General features: G+C 37.6%; 1 protein-coding gene across 6 annotated transcripts in view; it reads right to left on the reverse strand.

Moving 5' to 3' along the window:
• Positions 1-26,120, reverse strand: part of RASA2 (RAS p21 protein activator 2) — a 142,125-nt gene that overhangs the window by 106,692 nt on the left and 9,313 nt on the right. For 4 of the 6 annotated variants that reach the window (XM_059163909.1, XM_059163908.1, XM_059163911.1 and 1 more), the window contains exons 2-3: positions 11,179-11,296; positions 3,964-4,067 (exon numbers count right to left, since the gene is read on the reverse strand). In XM_059163909.1, coding sequence (XP_059019892.1) covers positions 3,964-4,067; positions 11,179-11,296 — 222 coding nt within the window. Of the gene's footprint in view, positions 1-3,963; positions 4,068-11,178; positions 11,297-12,091; positions 13,948-25,493; positions 25,498-26,120 lie in introns of those variants that run through there. The other 2 variants (XM_059163913.1, XM_059163912.1) reach the window with 2 other exon arrangements.

Here is a 26,120-nt window from a genome sequence, read left to right on the forward strand (position 1 = left end):
TCTCAAATAATAAATGCAATATTTTAAAAAAAAGAATTGATTCTTGGGGCGCCTGAGTGGCTCAGTGGGTTGAAGCCTCTGCCTTCGGCTCAGGTCATGATCCCAGGGTCTTGGGATCGAGCCCCACATCAGTGCTCTCTGCTCGGCGGGGAGCCTGCTTCCTCCTCTCTCTCGGCCTGCCTCTGTCTACTTGTGATCTCTGAGTGTCAAATAAATAAATAAAATCTTTAAAAAAAAAAAAAAAAAAAAGAATTGATTCTTACTTAAAAATGTTTTTATTTAAAGTACGACTGAGGGGCGCCTGGGTGGCTCAGTGGATTAAAGTACGACTGACTTTTACTTTAAAAACCAAAAGCAAAGCACAGGGGAATTTTTGGAAATCAAAACAATAAATCTCAACAAAAGGCCTTTCAACAAATACTGTATTGATGACTATAACATGATATGCAAACAATGAAAATTACAAAACATTTTCTTAAGAAGACATGATAATCAGAGAGACACACTCTCAAGGGTCGCTCACAATCACCAAGAGCCTTTATCCGATCCTTATCCTGCTCTCTCTCTCTCTAGCTGTTGACATCAAAAAATCTCCTGGCCTTCTGAGATAAGAATCTCTCCTCCCTTCCTACCCTTCTAATAAACTTTATCAGGCTTCACTGAAGCCTCATTTTCCTTATCTGCTCCCAGGGCAATTTCATTCATTCCAGCAGAGGTTTCAAGTATCACTTAATGCTGACGACTCTCAAATTCACCTCTCCTGCTCTTCTCTCTAAGCCTCAGATCTGTATTTCCAACAGTCAACCAACATGTCCACCAAGATGTTCCCCAGGTAATACAAGTTTAACTTGTTTGAAATCAAAGTCATCCTCTCCTCTTCTCACCCCCCACTCAAAGCTGAATGGTCCTGTGTTATTTTTTTTTTTATCCCAGTTAATGAGAGTCATAGAAACAAGACTATTTTTAACTCTTTCCTTTCTCCTTCCCCTTCTTAGTCCCTAAAGCATACCTGCAGCTCCTCCACTGAAGTATATTCCTTCATTTGCATTCAAACTGCTATTGCCCTTTGCATCTCATTTGATAATATCCTCCCTGACTCTAATCTCTCTCAACCATAAACTACAGATTACATACATAAAGTATATGTATATATAGTTTAAAAGAATATATATAGTTATATATAATTACAAATATATACATTTGACATACGTTATCTACAGACACTGAGTTTGGACTTTGGCAGTCACCACTGTATGACACAGAACTTGTTAAACCACAAAACTATTCATGTATATGTAGTTACATATAATTTTTAAGAGGTTTCTCATTCTTAAAAGGCTCAGCCCTACTGTCCTTAGACAACCTTTAGGGTCCATCACAAATTGTCTCCAGTTTATATTCCCTGCTTCAGTTCTACTGCCCTCTTCCTATGTAATATTATATATTCCAGCAGATACACCACCACCGTTTTTCTCCTCTAATTCTGCTAATCCCTTTTCCCTGGAAATTTCTTCCTTTTCCTAAGGATAAGTAGTCTGTTAATCCACCACCAAACAAGATTACCTGTTCTCTGTGCTCCCAAGTACTGTTCAGACCTCTAGCACAGATGCAATTATAACAGATCAGAATTACAGTATAAGTGTGTCTCTTTGATAGCCTGGGAATAACGTGAGTCTTATTCATTTTAGTATTCCCATCCTTTATATGCCACACAGAAGTGTTTGGAAATGGTTGTTTAATTGACTTGAGGATGGGGCCTCAGGGGTGATTCATAATTGAGGGTTTTCTAAAGAGACAAGAGTCTGCATATAAATAAAATGTCAAAAGAAGAAATAGAACTAGGAAAATACAAAGTTATTAAATTGTATTTTCCTTGGCTTTCAACAAGTTGAATAAGCAATCAAAAGAGTCAAAATTGACAGAGAGGCTGATAAAGATTCAACACTACCAAAAATGCCTTTTGTGACAAAGAAAAAATACTTGTTATGTATACAGCTGAGAAAAGTTAACATATTCAACAAATAAGTATGCAATACAACAAAATCTACCCAAATGAAAAATGGACATAAGAATGAAAAACTAGTTCATAGAAGAAAAATGTTAAAAGACTAATAAACATATGAAAAAATTCCTCAAGTTCACTGATAATCAGAAAAAGACAAGTTAGAAAATACTATTTTTCACCTATCAAATTGCAAAAAAAATTTTTCAATGCTAACATCCAAGAATAATCAGGGTATGGCAAAATGGTTATGCCCTTTTCAGGTTTGGGAGGAATTTACATTAGCAAAGTATTTCTGGGGGGCCAACATAAAAATTAGAGAAGAAATGTTAAAAATTATTCATACCCTTTAACTCAGTATTTTTACTTCTAGGAATTTATTCTAAGAAAAAGAGACATGCAAAAGTGTATGCAAGAAGGATGTTCATAGCAACACCATTAAGAGTACCAAAAATCTCAAAACATAATTGTTCACCAACAAAGAAGTAGCTCAAATAATATATTTCTTTTCAAAAGCTATTATTTAACAAATATTTTTTAAAACTACTATGACTGGGGAATAGGATGATTAGATGAAAAAAGACTGAATAGTACAATGTAATAATACAAATGATAAAGAATGGAAAGAAATACAAAAATTATTAACTGTAGTTATTTCTGTTAACTGTAGTTATTTCTGTGCACAGTCACTACTAGTCACTAAGAACTTCTAATAGTTTAAGAATTAAAAATATATATACTGTTTTAAAGGTTATTTGATTTCCTCAAAAATGATTCTGACAGGGGTGCCTGGGTGGCTCAGTGGGTTAAAGCCTATGACTTCCGCTCAGGTCAGGATCCCAGGGTTCTGGTATTGAGTCCAGCATCAGGCTCTCTGCTCAGCTGGGAGCCTGCTTCCCTTGTCCCTTCTGCTTCCCTCTCTGCCTGCTTGTGATCTCTGTCTATCAAATAAACAAATAAAATACTTATAAAATAAAATAAAATAAAATGATTCTGACAAACTAAAAAAGGCTTGTCAGAAAAATGTATAAGCAAGATTTCGATGATTTAAAAAGAAAGAAGCAGTAAGCAGAAGAAGGAAACAAACTACTTCTTAAGGAGTTCAGGAGCAAAAGCGGAAACAAATTAGGTGGTAGTTAAGAGGACAAAGTCAAATAAAGCTTAATCATTTAAACTGTGGAAGACCTAAATATATTTCAAATCAGGAGAGAGAGAGATAGAGATGACAAAATTCATGATACTAAAAAGTGAGAGGATAAGGCAAGTAAATTATAGACTTCTACCACATTTTATTAAAATCTAGACACTGGAGCAAGACCATGAATGTGACACATACATGTCCATTTATTTCCCTTTGTTCTACTACACGCCCACAGATCACATCCCAGCCTTAGACAGTTATTTAAGAAACAGAGTTAATGGTCACCAACACAGCCAGAGAGAAGAACACATGTCTAGATTAAAGCGATTTATTACCTCGATCAGAAAACCTTAAAAAATAAATGTTCTTTGGGGGATCAAACACTGGGATCTTTGGTAAAAACACTCTTTGAAGCATTCAGCAAATACTTACCAAACATCTATTAAATGTACAGCACTCTGTGAGCAATAATCTCTACCTTCATAAATATCATGTTCAACTAGAGAGTCCAGATATTAAACAACAAAGTAATGAACAAGAGTAAAGAGTACTATGGAAAATTCCCCATCAGGAAATTTTGGAAACATATGAATATGACACCATGATGGGGGGCCGGGAGAGATCAGTCAAGACACTTCAAAAGTGTTACTGCATCTGAGCATACAAATTAAAAATAAGATTCACAAATGAACTTGAACACTAGAGAAAAGGATCAGAAATGTTGAGCATGTACTATTCTGTTTTCAACACTTTATACTTAGTGAAAAAATGAATATAAACACCAATGCTGTGATTAAAGATAATTGTGAATAGTACATACCTATACGAAGATCTCTTTGTAAAACATTCTTATCATAAACATAGAAAGACAAATACTGGAAAGTTCTTGGAATCTCAAAGTAAAATTCTTCACTGAAAAATGGGCTAGAGAGAAAAGAAGAAAGTTCATTAATTTTAAATCTGACAGTTTCTTCATAAAGTATTTTTAATGAAATAAATCACAGACTAAAACACCATAGAGAAAAGCTTCAAAAGCTCCACAATTATTCTCTAGGCTGTTTCAACTAAATCCTGTACAAACTAAGGTGAACTCTGAGAGGACCTCAACTGCCAAGTTAAGCTCTGAACAGTTTTTCAGGAGTCCTAAGTACAGAAGACCAATTATTCCCTGGGGTCATATTCACCTAAAGTGGACACAAATGAGAGCTCAGAACAGTGTCATTCACACCATCACCATCTCAGAAATACGTATAGCTACATTAATCCCAATAATATATAACACAAATGGGTAATGTTATATAAAGTATTATTTTAAAATATTTTTAAGAAATTAAAACAAGTCTTAAAAACACAGGTTTTTTTTTTTTTTTAAATCAACTTTATTAAGGAATAAAATACATGCAATAAAATCTAATTTAAATGACTGGGGTGCCTGGGTAGCTCAGTCAGTTGAGCATCAGTCTTGGTTTATGCTCACATCATGATCTCCAGGTCATGAGATCAGTCTGCATCAGGCTTAGGAGCTGGGTGTGGAGCCTACTTGAGAATCTCTCTGCCTTTGCCTCTCCCCTTGCTTACTCATGTGTGTGCTCTCTAAAATAAATAAATAAAATCATTAAAAAAATGAAGTACCGAGTTTAACGATTTGATAAATTTATAAGCCTGTGTTGCTTCTATCCCAATCAAGATATAGTAACAGTTCTATCCCCCATAAAGTTCCCTTATACTACTCTACAGTTACCCTGCCATGCCTGCCATAGGCAACTAGCGATCTCATTTCTACTATATAGATCTCTTTAATAGTAGGTACTCTTGTGCCTAGCTTCTTTACTCAGCTTAACAACCGTGAGACTTTTCCATTTTGTTGTGTATATAAATAGTTAATTTAACTGCTGCATAACATTCTATTCATGAATATTCTACAATCTCTTCTCCTATAGTCATGTTTCTAGTTTGAGGTATTAAATATAAAGTTGCTATAAATAGATTTATACAAGGCTTTTTCTGAATATATGTTTTCAATTCTTTTGGGTAGATAACTAAAAGAGTAGAATTGCTAAGTTAAAAGGTAGGTGAGGGACGCCTGGGTGGCTCAGACGACAGTGTCAGGTGACACTGGTTCAGTGTCTGCGTTCAGCTCAGTCACGATCCCAGAGTCCCAGGTGAGGCTCCCTGCTCAGCAGAGAGCCTGCTTCTCCCTCTGCCGCCCCCACCCCTCACCCTGCTAGTGCTCTTTCTCTCGCTCTCTCAAATAAATAACATCTTTAAAAAATAAAAGGTAGGTGAATTTTTAATTTATAAGAAACTGTCGAACTGTTTTCCAACATTTGTACACCAAACAAATGTGTACCATTTATGCTTTTACCAGCTGTGCAGGAGAGCTGCAATTATTCCATATCATCGTCAACTTCTGCTACTGAAAGTCTTTAAAATTAGCCATTTTACTCAATGTGATATAAATTTTTACATTTGTGTAATCTCTACTCCAATCAAGATAAAGAACATCTCCCCAGACAGTTCCCTTGTGAAATCACCTCTCTACTGTCACAGGAACCAGTGATCTGATTTTGATCACGATACATTATGTTCAAGAATCTATAATGACAGAAATGATTTTAAACTGCATTTCCTTGATGACTGATGAAGATGAATATTTTTTCATGTGCTTGCTGGTCATTTGTATATATATTCTTTTGGGAAATATCTGTTCATTTTTCCTGCCACTTTTTAAAATTGGCTATCTTTCTTCTTATTGGTTTTGTTTTTAAATAAATTTTATATGCAAGTCCTTTGTCCAGAATATTTTCTCCTAGCTGTGTCTTGCTGTTTCCATTTTCTTGACAGTGTCTGTTGAAGAGCAAAAGGCTCTGATTCTGAGGAAATCCAGTTTATCAATTTTCCTCTTTTATGACTAGTGATTTCTATATCCAGAGTTAAGAAATTCTTGCCTATGCCCAAGCTAAGATTTTTTCCTATGAAACAAGTCATTTTTAGATGTTTAAGAATGTACTTTGATGTTTAGATTCTATGAAGACATGAATCTCTAAAGTGGTAGTAAACATCTTTTGTTAACAGCACCTTTTTCCTGAGAATTTTTAAAGAACTAAAGGATACTTTGAAAATGTCACCATAAAATGCAATCTCTTAAGGATGTCTCAACTTAAAAATAAGCTGAAATGCAAAGAAAAATATCCTTCAGAAGTTATTTCTAATCTTGTCCAGAAAACAGCTGACAGAGCTTTTTAGTTGTTTCTAATGCCTGATCAACTCTTGTCAATGTATTTTTTACTTCAAATGTAATCAAAATAAACTTTGAAAAGCTGGTCAGTCAATGGGGCACTTGAGTGACTGAGCGGGTTAAGCATCCCACGACTCTCAGTTTTGGCTCAGATCACGATCTAGGGTCATAGGATAGAGCCCAAGTACAGGGCTCCAGGCTCCATAATCAGCACGGAATCTATTCCAGATTCTCTCCCCAACTCTCTTCCCACGTGCACTCTAATAAATAAATAAATAAAACCTTTAAAAAAAAGTTGATCTATCAAAATAACCAGAGACCCCTAATTAATCTCAACATAAATATTGACATAAAAACAACTATTAAGCAAAGACATGGCATGTTTAAGTATTTTTCTCCTTTGCATCATTTTATAAACAATTAGAAAATAGAGAATTTCCTTTATACAGCACATGTACATATTCACATATTATTTTTTTTAACTTATTTATTTATTTGGGAGAGGCAGAGGGAGAGGGAAAGATGGTGTTAAGCAGACTCCAGGCTGAGCATGGAGCCGGCCACTGGGCTCCATCTTACCACTCTAAGGCCACAACCTGAGCCAAAACCAAGAGTCTGACACCTAACTGACTACCACCCAGATATGCTTCAAATAATATTTTATTTTATTTTTTCTATTTATTTGATAGAGATCACAAGTAGGCAGAGAGGCAGGCAGAGAGAGAGCGGGGGAAGCAGGCTCCCTTCTGAGCAGAGAGCCCAACACAGGGCTCGATCCCAGAACCCCGGGACCACAATCTGAGCCGAAGACAGAGGCTTTAACCCATTGAGCCACCAAGTTGCCCCTCAAATATTATTTTAAAAACAGATTCTAAAACCAAGTGAGAACACTACAGAATTATTCACTAAGTCATCTGGATCACTACATCACCACAATGTGGAAAACCTATTCCCCCACAACTGGGTGCCCACATCTTTAAATAATTATTAATTAACTGATCAACTCCCCTGAAGAAAACTTTTCAGTAGACTGGTAAGGAGCAATGACAAGACTTACACAGCTTTAAAAACAACATTCTATATTGCTATCACTGACATATGATCATGCATATGACTCCTAAGGAAATTCCTGGCATGGGGAAGAAAAGCACTGGGCATAAGCAGTATTGCTGTTTCTCAGTTTGTTTATATACCACTCACTTTTTAAAAGGATTTGAGGTAAAAATTTAAAACTATAGATCCCATATGTTACCCTTCCTTACCCATTATGAAAACTCTATATCCGGACTACCTATAAAAACTGTAATATCCAGAACCCATAAACATCTAAATGGTATCTACTGACTCTTGACTTGACAGCTTATCGCATTAAGGGAAGAAAACACTGACATGAAAGCCAGGTTAGCAAGGCATACTCTTTCACCTTATTCTGCAAGGAAAAGTGCTAGGGGAAACCGAGAATCCAAGGAGCACCTATCTAACTATAACCTACGATAACCATGATTAAACTTAAAATATCTTCCAAGTTGCTAAGTATCTAAAAAAATAACTTAAGATGGGTAAGGATTATTATTTTCACTATCTTTTCCCAACACAAATATCTAGAAAAGCAAGGGTTTAAAAAAGAAAAAGCTAATTTTCGTCACTAATTTACAAAGCTACATATTAGAAACTACCATATGTATTCAGTTTATGGACAAGTACTAGCTTTATCACTGATTTTTGTGTGATATGGTATCAGTGTACATTGAGTAACAAATTGAGACTGAGACAGTTTCAGGTTCCAATCTCTGCTTTGCTCCTAACTTCCAATATTATATGCACAAATTATTCAAACTTTTGGTGACTCAGTTTCATCATGTATAACATATAAATAACAACAGAACTCTAAAAAACAGGGACAGATGATTTATGACCAAAGATGTTAAGTGTACTACTTCAAATTTGGGGGGGCTATTAAAGTATTTTCAGCTTTATACAATGTCTTTCCTCTGAAGAACACTATAGACATTCAAAATTACAAACACTGATAATAAAGACACAAAGGGAAAAGCTCCAGAGGGGGAAGAAAAGGGGGGAAGTGTAATGAAAAAAGATTATGAGAAAAAGAGCATCAGAAAATAAATTCCCAAAATGCAATTTAAAGGAGTCATGACACTCAGTACTTCATCCACCACATGTTCATTCCAACAACTCCCCACTCCCTTGTTTTGACTCTTATCTCTGACCAAGACCACATCCTGCCAGCACAGGTCTGTGCTAGAATTATGTCCACAAACACTACTACAGGGAGGTGGCACACTCCAATTTTATGAATTAGAATTTACTAGGATACTGAATGCTATTACACTTTGAAAAGATGAGAAATTTTCCCAAGAATCCATTTCCTTACAATGCCCTACTTCAGTGATTTGTATAACTTTAAGAAATAATTTATTCTCAAGAGAAATAAAACAATGATGTACTCTAAGAAAAGTTCAGATGAACAGGCAAAATTTAGCCTAGAGAACAAACTGAGGTATATATGATAGTTGTTTTCAAAAACTTGAACGATGTCATGTCAAATATCGTTTGAGGTTTCTCCAGAAATCCAAGGGATAGAATTAGCAACAATTAAAAGGAAGTGTTATTTTTTTTTTTAAAGATTTTATTTATTTATTTATTTATTTGACAGAGAGAGAGAGAGAGATCACAAGTAGGCAGAGAGGCAGGCAGAGAAAGAGAGAGGAGGAAGCAGGCTCTCCGCCGAGCAGAGAGCCCGATGCGGGACTCGATCCCAGGACCCTGAGATCATGACCTGAGCCGAAGGCAGCGGCTTAACCCACTGAGCCACCCAGGTGCCCAGGAAGTGTTATTTTGAGTTATATATTTTGAGGCAATGGAAAGCCAAATGAAAGCAAGCACTGCATCTATCTTGCTCTCATGGATGTATTAATAAAAAGCACCCAACAAGCTCTTGGCATATAGTAGGTTCTCTGTTTTATAGATATTAATTGACTAAATGTAAGAACTGTCTTAAGAGTCAGAATAGTTTTGGTTTTTTTTTTAAAGATTTGATTTATTTATTTGACAGACAGAGATCACAAGTAGGCAGAGAGGCAGGCAGAGAGAGAGGAAGGGAAGCAGGCTCCCCGCTGAGCAGAGAGCCTGATGTGAGGATTGATCCCAGGACCCTGAGATCACGACCCAAGCCGAAGGCAGAGGCTTAACCCAGAGTCACCCAGGCACCTCAAGAGTCAGAATGGTTCTAAGACCAAACAGGATGCTCAGGAGGCAATGAACTCTGGTCACTGGAATGAATGTTATTAAGCAAATGTCAGATGACTGCTTGTCAACAATAACTGTCAGAAGGAACCAAGCGTAAGACAGTTGATTAGTCCAGTTCAATAAACACTAAGGCTCCTTCAAACACTGAGATTCTGTAATTCTAAAAACAAATCCAGAATGGAAAAGAAAAGTTTCAGGTAAAAAAAAGTCTTTTTTTTTTTCTTTTTAAAAACCTTCATCTTATTTTATTTTATTTTTAATATTTTATTTATTTATTTGACAGGCAAAGATCACAAGTAGGCAGAGAGGCAGGCAGAGAGAGGTCGAAGAAGGCTCCCTGCTCAGCAGAGAGCCCAATGTGGCATTTGATCCCAGAACCCTGGGATCAGGATCTGAGCCGAAGGCAGAGGCTTTAACCCACTGAGCCACCCAGGCACCCCATTCTATTTTATTTTAAAGTAGGCTCCATGCCTAGTGGGGTCTGAACTCTTGATCCAGAGATCAAGAGTCACATGCTCTACTGACTGAGCCAGCCAAGTGCTCCTAGGCATTTTTAAAAAAGGTTTTTTTTATTAACACATAATGCATTATTTCTTTCAGGGGTACAGGTCTGTGAATCATCAGTCTTACACAATTCACAGCACTTACCATAGCACATACCCTCCCCAATGTCCATCATCCAGTCATGCCATCCCTCCTCGCCCCCTTCCCTCCAGCAGTCTCAGTTTGTTTCCTGACTTTAAGTGTCTCTTAAGTTTGTCTCCCTCCCCGGCCCCACTTTATTTTTCCCTCCCTACACCCCAAAACCTCCCATCCCCCCTCAAATTCCTCATATCAGTGGATCATGTGACAATTTACTTTCTCCGACTGACTTATTTCACTAAGCATAATACCCTCTAGTTCTACCCACATTGCTGCAAATGGCAAGATTTCATTTTTTTAAAAAGATTTTATTTATTTATTTGACAGCTAGAGATCACAAGTAGGCAGAGAGGCAGGCAGAGAGAGGAGGAAGCAGGCTTCCTGCTGAGCAGAGAGCCCGATGTGGGGCTCGATCCCAGGACCCTAGGATCATGACCTGAGCCGAAGGCAGCAGCTTTAACCCACTGAGCCACCCAGGCGCCCCAAGATTTCATATTTTTGATGGCTGCATAGTATTCCATTAAATACACACACATACACACACACACACACACACACCCCACATCATCTTTACCCATTCATCTGTTGATGGACATCTAGGCTCTTTCCACAGTTTGGCTACTGTGGACATTGTTGCTATAAACACTAGGGTACATGTGCCCATTTCAGATCACTGCATTTGTATCTCTAGGGTAAATACCCAGTAATGCAAATGCTGGGTCACAGGGTAGCTTATTTTCAACTTTTTGAGGAACCTCCATACTGTTTTCCAGAGTGGTTGCACCAGCCTGCATTTCCCCAAGAGTATAGGAGGACAATCTGGAAAATATATAAAATTTATTAATCAATACATATCTATGAAAGATAATTTATCAATTTTTTACAAACCTTAAAGACTTTTCAACAACCTGGGTACGATAAACTTCTTCCTGATCCAAATTTATGGTGCAGAAACAATCTCTCATTTTGTTGGGTCCAAGATATGGCAATAAATTTTTTGCTTCACCTGTTGACAGAAAAATTGAAATTGGTGTTAAGTACCACCAAATGCTTCATGCTAAACCTTATATAGGATGAATTCGATCCAAAAAAACATGGAAGATACAGCACATACACACACACAAAAACCCCATTGATTAGAGAAAAAAGGTGATAAACTTGGTTCAGTGAGACTGAAGAGCTGTGTGTAAAGGGGAGTGTGAGGTCATATTACATCATAGTTTCCCTGCTTCGAGAAAGGGCAATGCCCCCCCTTTGTGCTCTCCAGCCCAATCACCAGCCACCTCAAGGACTGACTCCACAATTAATTCTTTTCCTTTATCATCATTAATTTTCCTCACTAGTAGATCACTCCCATTAGCACATAAATAAGCTTTCACTATTTCCCAATTTTAAAAAAAGCACAGAAAGGAAAAAACTCCCTTGACTCCTCCTCCCTTATGGCATCATTCCATTTCTCGACTCCCTTTCATAGCCAATCTTCTTAAAAGCAATAATTTCTAGACACATTGTCTCTAATTTCTCACCTTCCATCCATTCTTCAACCCTCTCCCCAGTCAGCTTCTAACTCTATGATGACATGGCAAATGCTCTAGCAAGGGATGCCAATGCTTTCCATGTTGCCAAATCCAATGACCATTTCTCTGTCCTCATCATACCTGATGATCTGGAGGCCCTATTTAAGTAAAAGTGAACACTAACATCCCTTCTTCAAAATGCCCTTTTCTTGGCTCCCACAATACAGTATTTGTGGCATTCCTCCTATATCCCTGGCCCTCTGCCTACTTCTTTCCCTCCTCACCTCTAAATGTTGCAATGCTTCACAGCTCGGTTCCGGACCATCTTCTCTTCTTTCCCTGTGCAAACTCCTTCAGTATGGTGTTAATGCTGATGCCTCTTAGGTCTGCACTTCCAGGCCTAATCTCTTCTCCTCAACACTAGACATGAATATCCAACTGCCTCCTTGGATATCCAGTAGGCATCTCAAATTTAACAAGTCCTAGACAAACCATCTGATTTCCTCCCCTAAAACATGCTCTTCCCCCAGGCTACCATTATCTTTCTCTCTTTTTCTCATCATCCTCCCCAAACCTCCCCCATCCAGTAAATCCAGCAAAACTCCAAAATATATCCCAAATCCAACCACTTCTCCTAGCCTTCACTGGTATCCCCCTACAACCCACTCTCCACCAGAGTGACCATCTAAACATATTCTTCAGGGCATTCAGTCCCCTGCTCCAAAACCATTCCATTTCACTAAGATATAATCCCATTTCTAAATTCCTGTTTTCATGGTCTACAATGCACCACTGTCCTCTCCTCTCTAACCTCTTTTCTTCCCACTCTCCTCAGTGTTCACCCTCTTTCCATTCATCACCATGCCAAGTTCATTCAAGCTTAGGGCTTCTGCTTGAAATGCTTTAACCCTAAAACTTGACATGGCTGGCTCTGCTTACCACAGGTCTCAGCTTAAGTGTCACTTCCTCATAGAAACCTTCCCTGATTTTCTGTCTCAAGCAGATAATCCTGCTGCCATACTCTATTTCTGTTTTCTTGATAGCATTTATAACTATACAAAACTAGTTATTTCTGCATATTTATTTTCTGCATTTCTCATTCTTGAGGCCTAAGAACTTGTTAATCATCAAAATCTGAAATCGTGACTGTCATACAATAGACACTTGAGAAATATTTCTTGAATGACCATTAAGGAAGCTAGTAAGTCTAGTTTTGAAATTCTTATGAGATGCTCATGGGCCAAAAGCACATAGAAAAATGTGTGCTGAATTCAGACTCCAGTGTACTCAATTAGGAAAGCAAGGCAGTTGGCATAAGCATTGCCCTAAGAATCAAACTAACATTCCTGCTTTACCTCTATTACTAAGTGGCTAAATGGCTTCAGACAAATCACTTAAGCACAGCTTTACTGAGGACAATTGGGGCTAGATAAACTTGGGTCTTTGTCTGCTTATCAACTTTAAAACTAAAGGCCATTTAAACCAATGTATTTTAACAAAGCTTAACAGAAACTTAAGAAGCACCTATGAAAAACTCAATAAACCAATTTTTATTACAATGAGAAAGTCAGTGAAAGACAAGACACTCATTAAGTTTGTCATTGAGACATTTTTAAAAAATCAAGTTACCACTTAAAAAGAATAAACATACTATATTCAACTCAAGTCAAAATCAAGAATCTTTCAAATGACTCAAAAGTTGACAATATGGGTTGGCCTTTACAAATAAACCAGTTTCCAAACAGGAAAAACTAATATTTATTTGAATTTATATCCATCATTCTCCTCTCCCTAAAAGACATGTCCCTTTCTCTTATCCAAATCTGATTCCCTCGCTCCCATTCCACAACACTGTCCACAAACTCAGTTTTCATTACTCTCAACCTTCTTCTCCTTTAAGTCTTTTTTCTTTGATGTCTCTTCTCTGTATAATCCAAAGTGTTGTTTTTTTAAAGAACCCAAAATCCCACTAGGTCACCATAAAGGGCCTAGAATGTAAACAAATTAAGAATTAAATCATAATAAACATGCTCTATATCTAATGAGGGAATGTGGAACACTAAATCACTGCCCTTGAACATGTTCCCATTTCATTCACATTAAGTGCAGCGTGAGAAAACCACACTGTATAAATATATACCTATTCTACCACCCTCCTTTTTAAGGGGGATATAACAGGGATTATTTTGTGTGCAGAACCCAATGAACCTGCCATTATCAGATATTTACTTAGAATAAGTAAAAACATAAGGTCTCTGTAATATATGAAACACACTCAACATTATTTCCTGTAAAAGTTTTCATGATCTGTACTCATTGAATACCTGTCACTAAGCTATGTTTAAAAAAACTACACTGAAAGTGAATTCATCTAATCAGTGCCCAGTTCACTAATCATACAAATATGCTGATAAAGTCATCTACCAACACTTTAAACTATAGTAATTAACTGGCACTTTATAAAAAACATAAATCAAAATAGTTAACTGCCACTCAATACAAAAATAATTGAAGGTGAAATAATAAACGGTTAGAGAACTAATAAAAACTGGTGCACCCATTATATCTCTAAGCAGAAAGTGATTACCTTAATAGTGCACACTTTACATCAAGCTACACAGAGACAAAAGTGAGGAACTTTGAAAGGCTGTACTTGTCTCATATGTGGTATTTGCATAGGGCCTTCCCTATGTTCTAATGGAAGGAAGGGAGGGAAAGAGGAAGGAAGGAAATACAACTACTGCTCCTTGAAAACTTATTCTATAACCTCTGCTCCAATCCTTTCCTTCCTACTCACAGCCTGAACTTACAATTCAGCATCTGATTCTAGTTCTTTACTAGAACCTTCAAGAACACTAATAGTTTTTTTTTAGTATTTTATTTATTTGAGGGAGAGAGCACGCATGCAAGCAGGGGGAGGGGCAAAGGGAGAAAGAATCTCAAGCAGACTCTGTGCTGAATGTGGAGCCTGAGGCCGGGTTGGATACCACCACCCCAAATTCATGACCTGAGCCAAAACCAAGAATTGGACGCTTAACTGACTGAGCCACCTAGGCTCCCCTAGAATGATAACAATATTAAGTACCACCAAATCAAAGACTGCTGTCAGTTCCTACCTTACTTGATCGTGCTTCAGTGTTTGATAACACCAACCTTTCCTCAGTTTAAATGACTCATTCTAACGGTTTTTTCAGACTTTTCATCTGCTACCAACACTTTAAATGTGAAGAAATTCTGGCGTCCACAGACCACTATATTCATCACATAGGTGGAGCACAAATTTTAGACATTTTTAACGTCATTATAAACAATAAAAATATAGTGAAAAACAAGTACTTAAAGGTTTCTCCATAATATTTGACAGTATTATTTGTAATCTTTCTCAATTTATCTATACAGACCATTTGATAATGGCTAGTCTTAAGGAGAATCAGGATCTGTATCTGTGGTAGATATGGTCGATCAGTGGTCATCATCCATTTCAACATGCTTTGGTATATGACTTCCTGTACCACAGAAACTAGAAAGCTAAAAACTACATTCTCCAGTCTTTCTTCTAGTTAGGGTTATGGATATGATTTAAATTCCACCAGTCAGATGCACTCGCTAGAAATATGGAGAGTAGAAGAGAAGGGAGGCTGTATTGAAGCTGCTGCTACTATTAAGCACCACCATGGAGATGTCAGACAAGTTTTATTCAGTAGCAATTTCTTTTTTTAGATTTCTTTTTATTTTAAAGATTTTTCTTTATTTATTCGACAGTCAGAGATCACAAGTAGGCAGAGAGTCAGGCAAAGAGAGAGAGGGAAGCAGGCTCCTCTGTGCAGAGAGCCTGATGCCGGACTCCACCCCAGGACCCTGAGATCATGACCTGAGCCAAAGGCAGAGGCTTAACCCACTGAGACACCCAGGCGCCCCAGTAGCATTTTCTTAAGTCCTTCTATCCAGTCATAGGTTTCATGGATATCAAGGAGAAGGGCACAAGACATCCGTTCTGCCATAGAGGTTGTGGCAGATGTGGCTTGGCTCTAGAGGCAGCAATAGTAACGACAGCTTACTGATGAAGATGGCTGCATGCTGATGGCTGTTTTCTAATAGCGGCAGGTTCCTGATCACAGCAGAGGTGGCAAGGTTCTCAGACAAGCAGCTAAAACTTACAGCTTTCCAATTCTGCAGGTACCTTTCTGATCCTAAAAGAGATTGTAACTCCCTTGGTAGCTCAGCTGCAATGCACCTTTAAAATTTCACTCATGAAAGTTCACATTAGAATCTGTTTCTTCAGTAAGAATTTCTAACAATTCTATAGACCACTTTAAAAAAAAAAAAAAACTTTTTTTTTTTTTTTTAAAGATTTTTATTTATTTGACAGAGATAGACAGAGAGAAAGAGCACAAGCAGGGGAAGCAGCAGGCAGAAGGACAGGTAGAAACGGGTTTCTCGCTGAACAAGAAGCCCAATGCAGGGCTTGATCCCAGGACTCGGGGATCATTACCTGAGCTGAAGGCAGACAATTAACCGACTGAGCCAATCAGGCGACCCCCTCCCAAACCCTCCAAAAAACCTTTTTACAGTGGCTCCAGGATGCCTGGCTGGCTCAGTGGGTTAAAGTCTCTGCCTCTGGCTCAGGTCATGATCTTGGGGTCCTGGGATCGAGCCCAACATCGGGATCTCTACTCAGCAGGGAGCCTGCTTCCCTTCCTCTCTCTCTGCCTGCCTCTCTGCCTACTTGTGACCTTTGTCTGTCAAGTGAATAAACAAAATTAAAAATAATAATAATAATAATAATAATAAAAAGCAGGCTCCATGCCCAGTGTGGAGCCCAACATGGGGCTTGAACTCACAAACCTGAGATCAAGACCTGAGCTGAGATCAAGAGTTGAATGGTTAACCAACTGATCCACCCAGGCACCCCTAAAATCTTTTACTAAATCTCTTTCTGCTTGAACTAGCTACAGTTGATTCAGTAACCTAATCCTGACTGGTTTGTTTTCTTACCCTTTATCTCTAACAAATTAGAAAATCCATCTCACATTACTGGTCAGCAGAGTTCAGTAAATCTTTCAGCTACATGTGCCAATCTGGATCAAACATGGACTCAGAAATTATAAAGCAATGCCTCACAGAAAACTACCTTTATTGTTCCATTAGATTAACTGAATAGCACAACACACTAAAAAAGCGAAAGCTTTGATTTGGGAAAAGGAGACAAATGGATCTTAACTCTCTGTATTGTTGTATCTGCCTCTGAAAACATTTCATCATCCTACTGCAGTATTTGGATGTGTTTTTTAAAAACATGCTCAATAATATAGTACCACATTCATGAATTTGAGAGTGCCAAATTCTCAATATTGACACCATGTAGCCCATGTTGGGTACCTCCATCTCATCCTTAAATTTACACAACAGATCTTGACACTAAAGCAATAAGATTATTAAGGATTTAAGACATTCAATATATTGCTAAGATACAATACTAGAGCAAGACAACTGAAATAATGGAAATGAAAAAAGGAAGTATTTTCAGTTTTCCCTCGTTTTATGAGTTCTGTGCATGCCAGTACTACAATATGCAAAGGCAGGTATTTGTCCTACAAAGATAGCTGCTGTGTTGGCCCTGCAGCAAACCGTACAAATCTAATTATATTTATAACTGTCACTATTTCCTTTAACAATGAATCAAGATCAGGAGGTGTATTATTGACAAAACAACTGCTCCTTATTGAAGAAAGGAGGCTGGCCTTCAAACACATTATCTTTTACACTGTAACAACACCATTTCTTGTTGAAATTATAACTGATAAACTAATCATCCACCGGGTAATTCTTCGCCCTAACAGATGTACTGCAAACATGCCAAGAACTGAACTTTCACACTATACATTAGTGGGTTTGTCCTATCATAAAATAAAATAGCCTCTTGCCCATTCACATGGAAGTAACTGTTTCTCTCCATCAGATGCACCTTGCAACATCACAAATACGTTAAGTAAATGCTGAGTTTAGCTTTGGTCCCCATCCTTCACACTGTTGCCACTTACCTTTTTAACATGTAAACATATATTCCCCCTTTCTCAAGTCTTCAGTGACTTTATACTACCTATCTCACAGGATAAAGATCTAAAGACCCGTCATGGTTTGGTACTGTCTACTACACATTTGGCCTCATCTGCTTATTTAATCTTTACCCCACAAGTTATACTCCAACAGTACTACACTTTTGGTTCCTTGAACGCTGTGTTCTCTCATGCCTCTGTACATCTGCAGTGCTATTTTCATTGTACGAAACGCTCTTACCTGTTTTTTTTTCCCTCCAAAAAGCTTTGCTTAAAGGCATTTTTGTAGAATTTACTCTCAATTCTTAGGTAGTCATGTCACTCTTTATTCTTTATTGCATCTTACGTGTACTTTGACTATAATGATCATATTGTATTGCACTTACTGCATTTCATTCAACAAATAAAATTAAGTGCCTACAACATGCCAGGCACATCTTTAAATGCAAGAGATTTAACAATGAATAAAAGTAGGTCTCTGCCCACATGGACCTGTTATACAATCTAGACAGGGGATACAAACATCATAACTCTTCAGTAAGTATGTAAACTTATTGCCTTGGAAGAAAACAAAGTAGGGTAAGAGAGTTAGGGAATGCCAGATCCAGAGGGTAAAGAAAAGGAGGACAGCAATGTTATTTATATAGGGAATCAAGGAAGACCTTTCTGTTAAGATATTTGAGCAGATACCTGAAAGATGTCAATGAGAGAATGAGCCATGCAGATAGATATCTGGAGAAAAAAGGGAACAGGCAGAACGAATAAAACATACAAAGGCACTAGAAAAGACATCTGACACTGAAGAAATAGCAAGGAGGCCAGAATGGCTATAAAACAATAGTGGGAAGAGGTAGGAAACAGTAAGAGATGAGGTAGGGCTGAGGAAGGAAGCAGGTTAAATAGGAAAACCTTGGGTTTTTCTGAGTGACATGGAAAGCTACTGAAAGATTTTAAACAGAAGAATGGCATGATCTAACTTCTGTTTTAGAAGAAAAACTGCAGAGGGGGAAGGGTAGAAGTAGGAAAGTAGACAGAAAACTACTGTAGTGACCTTGATTAGAGATAACTTAGAGCAAGTGAGCAATCCTGGCATGAAGAGAAGTGGTGAACTGGGCATATTTTTGAAGATGGAGCCAACAGGATTTCTGATATTCTGGATGTGGGTATGATGGAAAATGGGGTTAAGGAAGACTTCTTAAGAGTTTCAGCCTATGCAGCTGAATGAATAGAGATGTCATTCCCAGAAGGAGGAGCCTCCTGCTGGGAGAGGGAGAGCAAGAGTTTGTATTAGGCATCCTAAGTCTGAGAAGCTGATTACACATCCAAGTGCAGATGTCAAGAGGACAAAGAAGTCCTAGCTGGAGTAAAATCAGAGAATCATCAGCACGTGCATACTATTTATAAAACCACCAGACTATACAAGATCAAAAGGAGAGTAAATATGGATATGAAAGAAAAGAGATTTAAAGTCAGCCTTAAAGTTCTCCAACTATTTTGAGTTAGCAGAGATGAGAAGGATCCAGCAAAGGAGACTGCTATACTTTCCTACACTGAATTACAAACTTATTAAGGGAAGGCACCGGTTCTTAGCACGCTTAGCTTGTAATAGACAATGAAGTATCTACTGAATAAGTTTGAGCATGTACGTGTGTGGAATTTTAGCATGGACAAAGAGGAAGTTCTAATATCACATCACAAATTATAAACCAGCATATATATTTTTTTCCACTTGATGTAAATTGATCTACGTCAACTGTACCAAAGGTTAAAAAAAGTTTCCTATATATAGTTATCAAGAGCACTAACTGTAAGAATCTTTAGTGTTAACAGAAAGATCATACTGAAAACAAACCAATCCTGAAATTCACACATTCAAATATTTACTGAGTACCTACACTAAGATACCAGAGATAGAACAGTGAGAAAAATAGACGGCGCTGAGTTCTCAGCAAGCCAACACAAATGGACAATAAATGAGTAAAGATGATATGTTAGTAATTGTTAGGCAGGAACGAATCACCACAGAAATGGGGTGGGGGGGGGGGAGAAGTAGCCCAGAAGGTTCCACTGAGAAAGTAACTTCTACACAAATATCTGAAGAAAGAGGGAGAAAAGTAAGTGTTTTAGAGAAAACAGTGCTTTCAGTCATTGGCCAAAAGTAAACAATTTAAACCAGGAAGATAAACACCACTGGGAATCAAAACCGATAAGATAACGTAGATTAACAAAAAAAAAAAAAAGATGGCCAACTCTCTGTTTACAGGATCAATGGTTCTATGCAAAGGTCACTAGACAGTATGCAGATCCTACCATACAAATTTTACATAGGACTAGAATTCCAAATACCAGGCTGGGGGTAGAGATTCTGGTGCATACGCTTCTAGACATGTATGTGAGTTTGCACATATGTGCTTACTTGGGGGTTGGGGATGGCAGTGTGTGCATGCATTTATACTGATAAGTTTGTACGTGTGTTTGTGTGTGTCCCAGAGGAGGACAATGCTCAGATAAGTAAGAAAAGAAGACAAATATTTATGAAGTAGTCAAGACAGTGCTAAATATCTTCTCATTTATCTTATTCAATGTGTACAATGACCTTTAGAAGCATTACTGTTATCTTTTATAAATAAAAAAAAATGTTACATGGCTATTAAGGTGATTTAATAGAAATAAAATTCCAAAGCCCAATCTTTCCTTTTCACTTTTTTTTTTTTTTTTTTAATTTAACAGGCAGATCACAAGTAGGCAGAGAGGCAGGCAGAGAGAGGGGGAAGCAGGCTCCCTGCCGAGTAGAGATCCCGATGTGGGGCTTGACCCAGGACCCTGAGATCATGACCCAAGCCGAAGGAAGAGGCTTAACCCACTGAGCCACCCAGGTGCCCCTCCTTTTCACTTTTAACGTCTTTCTGAATATAACAGTGCTTAGAGGAACAGACACCTACTCCTTTCTGAAATTATCCTAACGTGCCCTGAAGGCCAAATAAATTTCAAAGGATACAAAGTTAAGAACCAAGACAGATCTTAGTGGGATTAACCCCTAAGAAAAACTGCAAACCAGGGTCCTAAATTAGATGATCCAAAGATAAAGATTTTTGGGGTGAGAATAAAGCTGACTCATAATAGTTATCATTTACTGAATAAATATATACATTATATATGGCAGATGTTTTTAAAGGGCCTTCATATACATTATTTCACGATCTTCAAAGTAACTTCCTCTGAATGATTTTTTTTTTTTTTCAAAATATAGAAATTGGGGGTAGAGTGATGACATTCCAGGAGTAAGACACAATGCAAGCAAGTTCTGAAGGTGGGAAAAGGGGAGCACCTCCAAGGAGGCAGTGAATAGTAAAAAGTGACTAAAGCATGAAGGGAGATAAAAGGGGAATAAGAAGAGATAAGACTACTGTAAAGAAAGGGTGGAATCAACAGAATCTGAAATGCCAAGCTAAAAAGTTTTAACTTTCTTCAGTAGACACAAGTGTCACTAAAAGTTTCTGTGTGGTTGGATCCAATGCTTCAGGGATACAGGACCTAAACTAAGGTACTGAAAGAGCAATGGGAGGAAAAGAAAGCTGGAAGAAATACTACAGAGATAGAATTGACAGAATTTGCCCTGAGTGCCTCAGAATATGGTGTTCTAAACAGGAACAGCAAGCTGAACAGAGGATTAGAACTTCCAATGGGGAAATGAAAAAAATATGCAAACTTTATCATTTATATTCATAACAAAAAAATGAAGGAAAATGAATCCAAAATACACTTGAAAATAATAGTCTCACTGTTGACAAGTTTAGTATAAAATTAAAATGTGCTATGCTAGGGGTGCCTGGGTGGTTCAGTCAGCTGGGCATCTGCCTCCTGCTCAGGTCATGATCTCGGGGTCCTGGGATCAAGCCCTGCATCAGGTTCCCTGCTCGGCATGAGGCTTGCAGCTCCCTTTCCTGCTCCCCCTGCTTGTGTTCCCTCTCTCGCTGTGTCTCTCTCTCTCAAATAAATAAATATGCATAATAAGATAATCCTGTATATTAACACATTGTAAGGTCTTTCAAATTTTCTTACAAAGTTCAGTTTTTATTTCTGCAAGAAGATAAAAGGTGGACATAATTAAATTGTTCATCAACAAAACTATGAAAGTATACTTTACCCAGTACCACTACTACTTATGTTACAGCCCATACATAACAGTACCATGGCCATGCAGTACACTAAGTTATCCAATTGTTTCACAACCCCTTTGAAAGATTAGAAAGACTGTAATTCCCAACTTACAGAAGAGGAAACTGAGGCTCAGAGAGGTTAGGTGATTACTAGAAAAGCTGCAGAAAAAAAATACTTTCAACATGCTACATTATCATTTAGCATTCATTTGATTTCTATACATCTAATCAATACTTTGTATAGGATAAAGAAATCTTAAATGAGAAGAACTGCCATAATCACATCTGACCTTCCCAGGAGTCTCCTCACCCTCTTCAAAGTATGTCAAATTGCCCTAAGTGTATGGTAACAAAAAGTGGGGAAGATGCCTAAAAACTTCTGAGGAGAACATGGTTATGAAGCTGCTATTTCCCTCCTTAGCTGTCACCTTGAAAGTACCACTGAGAAGTTATAAATTTGTGATATTATTCTGGCACAGGATGAGAAACGGTACCAACAGGCAATGGTGACTGCTAGAATATCTCCTACTCAGTACAGTAGGGCTTTTCAATGCATAAATTAACTCAGATAACTAGACTGTCAGCAATTTTTCTCACTTCCAGTAAATGATAAATTATCTTTAAAATATATATATAACCTGAAATCTTTAATCTCATTCAACTGATAAATCATAAAAAACCGACACACTGCATAATCCCTAACAGAAACCTGGTTCTGCTTAACAACAGGCACTATAATATTAACATGGAACCTGGAAGGTTAAAGAAATCAGGAATAATAGTTTCAGTAATACTGAACTCCTATTCCATCGTAAAAATAAAGCACCGTGTAATCATCAGCATGCCTAAAACAAGGTAATGCCACTAGCAAGCACCTGATTGGGCAAAGGGCTCCAGGAATCCTGCAGAGTTTAGAGGGTCAGCATAGATGCTGTAAGCAAAGAACTTGCGTTGAGGCTATAAAACATCAACAATATAGAAGTACAATTCTTTTTTTTCTTTTTAAGACTATTTTATTTATTTTAGAGACAGAGAGGTGAGGTGGAGGGGCAGAGGAAGAGAATCCCAAGCAGACTCCCTGTTGAGCACGGAGCCCAATGCAGTGTTGGATCCCATGACCTGAGATCATGACCTGAGCGGAAATCAATAACTTGACACTCAACTGACTGAGCCACCCAGGCGCCCCTTTAAGTACAATTCTTGAGAAAGCATACAAAGTTAAAGCATAAACTCCAGGGCAACTCCTCAAAAATGCCCTAGTAGGTAAGATGCAACTCCTCAGTGGAAAAGTCTACAGAATATAATCAGGAGCCTCTTGTTTTACACAAGTCATATGCACGATAATTATCATAAATCATAGTTATCTATATTGCTATCATATTAATCACCTCTCACTGAAGTTTAGTCAAGAACAAGAAGTTAGGAAACTGCTGTACATAAAAAGGCAAGTTTCGCAAGGTATTGCCAGGAAGTGTCCATGGGTTATACAGATACGTCACCAAGTTGCGGGCAGGATCTTCCTGTGGTTTGTCTTGCCCACTTCAGGTTTCACTTTTGAACGTGTGCTGATTCCTACCTAAGCTCCCTACAGCCCCTTTCTCAAGTAGCAAACCAAACTCTGAAGCACATGTGGTAGGAATCTCTCCTGAGAGGCCAATGGTTCCTACAGCTACGTGAAACTTAGCAAGTCTCCGAAGCTGACCAACAGAACCCAGTATGGCAAGCAAATGAAAAGCCAGGTGGTGGTAAAACTAAAGGCAAATAGATATGACACATATGGGACATGGTGGCTCCTTCTGATAATGGCATCCTGGGGGCCCAAATGCAAAACAGGACTCACTATGATCCAGTACTAAAAAAAAAAAAAAAAAAAAAAAAAAGTAGCACCCAGATACAAGTAAGTTGTACCTACAAATGTGCATGTACAAGTATATGCATGTTATGTGTTCCAGGAGAACCATTTACAAGCACAGACAAAAGCATATGAGCATAGTCAGGCAGACAGAAAAGTAACATTTTTTGTAAATCACCTAAACAGTATTAAAGGTCAAATTTCATAGCATCCCAACATTCTAATTTTATTGAATATCCATAACATTAGACCATTACCAATTTAGGGATAATTACCAACTTTCTGACAACAGAAATACACTCATCAGTTCTTTTGAATATACCATCTGACAGGCAAACTGGTAGACAAACGGATAGTGACCTCGGTAACTTACAGATCTTCTGAAAACCTGGCTCTGCCTTTTTAAACCCTGAGCAAAAAAATCTTTTTGTTGGCATACAGTCTTTTTCATGAATTTAGATTAAATGAAATAATTTGCAAAGTATGACACAGTATTCGCAAAAAGGAAATATATTCAAAAAAATTAGTTCACTTCCCCTATCCACTAAGAATATTTTATATAAAATTGTTAAAATTCAGGGACACCTGGGTGGCTCAGCAGGTTAAGCCATTGCCTTCAGCTTGGGTCATGATCCCAAAGTCCTGGGATCGAGTCTCACATCGGGCTCCTTGCTCAGCAGGGAGTCTGCTTCTCTCTCTGCCTCTGCCTGCCACTCTGCCTCCTTGTGCCCACTCTCTCTGACAAATATATAAATAAAGTCTTTAAAAAATACATAAATAAAAATAAAATTGTTCAAATTCAAACTAAGAGGTTCTGTACCACTCACACAAATGTTATTTTAAAGGATCAAAATTATTCTTTTTACCTCATTCCTCTGAAACAAAACACTGAATTTTTTAAAAAGTCACTTTTCAAATACAAACAATTGGTGAAAATAGGCAAAGTATATGGGATTTTACTATATTGCTCCTTAAAATTTTTGCTAGAAATTCTATAAAAATAAAAGGTTACCAAAAAAAAAAAAAAAAAGACAAAAAGTTGATCTTACTTTCAGGGACATTCAAAATGTTTTCAAGCCTAACATTTGACTACCCTTATTTTTGTAGACAGGAATAATTTTCAACAGTAGAGCAAAAGAACTTGGACTAAAATTGTATGAAATTCTTTTATATGAAGTCATTTTTCATAACATAGTAATACACAAATACTCTATAGAAAATTAAACCATTATAAGCAAAGCTGATTCACTTTGTTCACCACTGAGGTAACCAATGTTTTATCTCCTTTCAAACATCTTTCTGTGCGTTTTCCCAAACACACATAAAAAAAGATAAAACAGACCATTCTAACAACTTGCTCCTTTTACTCAATGATACATCTTGACATTCTTTCCTTTCATACTCTGGAAACCCCCATTCTTTTTTGCTGCTATGGAATATTTATATTAACATATTACTACATTTCCCTACAATGCACACTTAAGTTGTCTCTAATTGTTTCACCAACAAGGCAATATTATAAACCTTTATATATACCTCTTTTGCAAATATCCAAGTGTTTCTGTAGGGTAGACATGCAGTAGAAATGCATGGGGAATAAACATTTAGATTTTTTAACAGATCTTGCCAAAATGCTCTCCAAAACTGCTTTACACATTTAAGTAACAGTGAGCAAAGTTACATATATCCCCAAACCCCCACCAAATACTGAAATTAACAAGCTTTTCTCTTTTCACAAACTGACAGCTTTTAAAAATTTGCATTTCCCTGATTAATTTTTATTAAATCTGACCAGTATTTTCTTATGTTTACTGGCCTTTTTTTTTTTTTTAATCTCTTTCTGTGAAATGTCTGTTCATACATTTTATTTTCCTAATGCCCTTTTCCTTTCAAAAATCTTCATGAACTTTTTATATATTCTGGACACTAACAAATACAGAGGCAGTATAGCATATAGATTAGGAGCAACAGGATGGACCCTGGAGCCAGTTTGCTCAGTTTGAATTACAGCTCCACCACTCACTAACTGTCTGATCTTGGTCAAGTTACTTAGTTTAGCTATCTCGTGCCTCAGCTCCCCACCTGTAAAATGTGGATAATAAATGTTATAGAGTTACCATAAGGATTACATTACTTAATTTGCCAGGGCACCTGGGTGCTCAGTTGGCTAAGCATCTGCCTTTGGATCAGGTCATGATCCCAGCCCCACATCAGCCTCCCTGCTCAGCAAGGAGTCTGCTTCTCC

Source organism: Mustela lutreola, chromosome 2 (assembly GCF_030435805.1).
Source record: "Mustela lutreola isolate mMusLut2 chromosome 2, mMusLut2.pri, whole genome shotgun sequence".
Taxonomy (NCBI): domain Eukaryota; kingdom Metazoa; phylum Chordata; class Mammalia; order Carnivora; family Mustelidae; genus Mustela; species Mustela lutreola.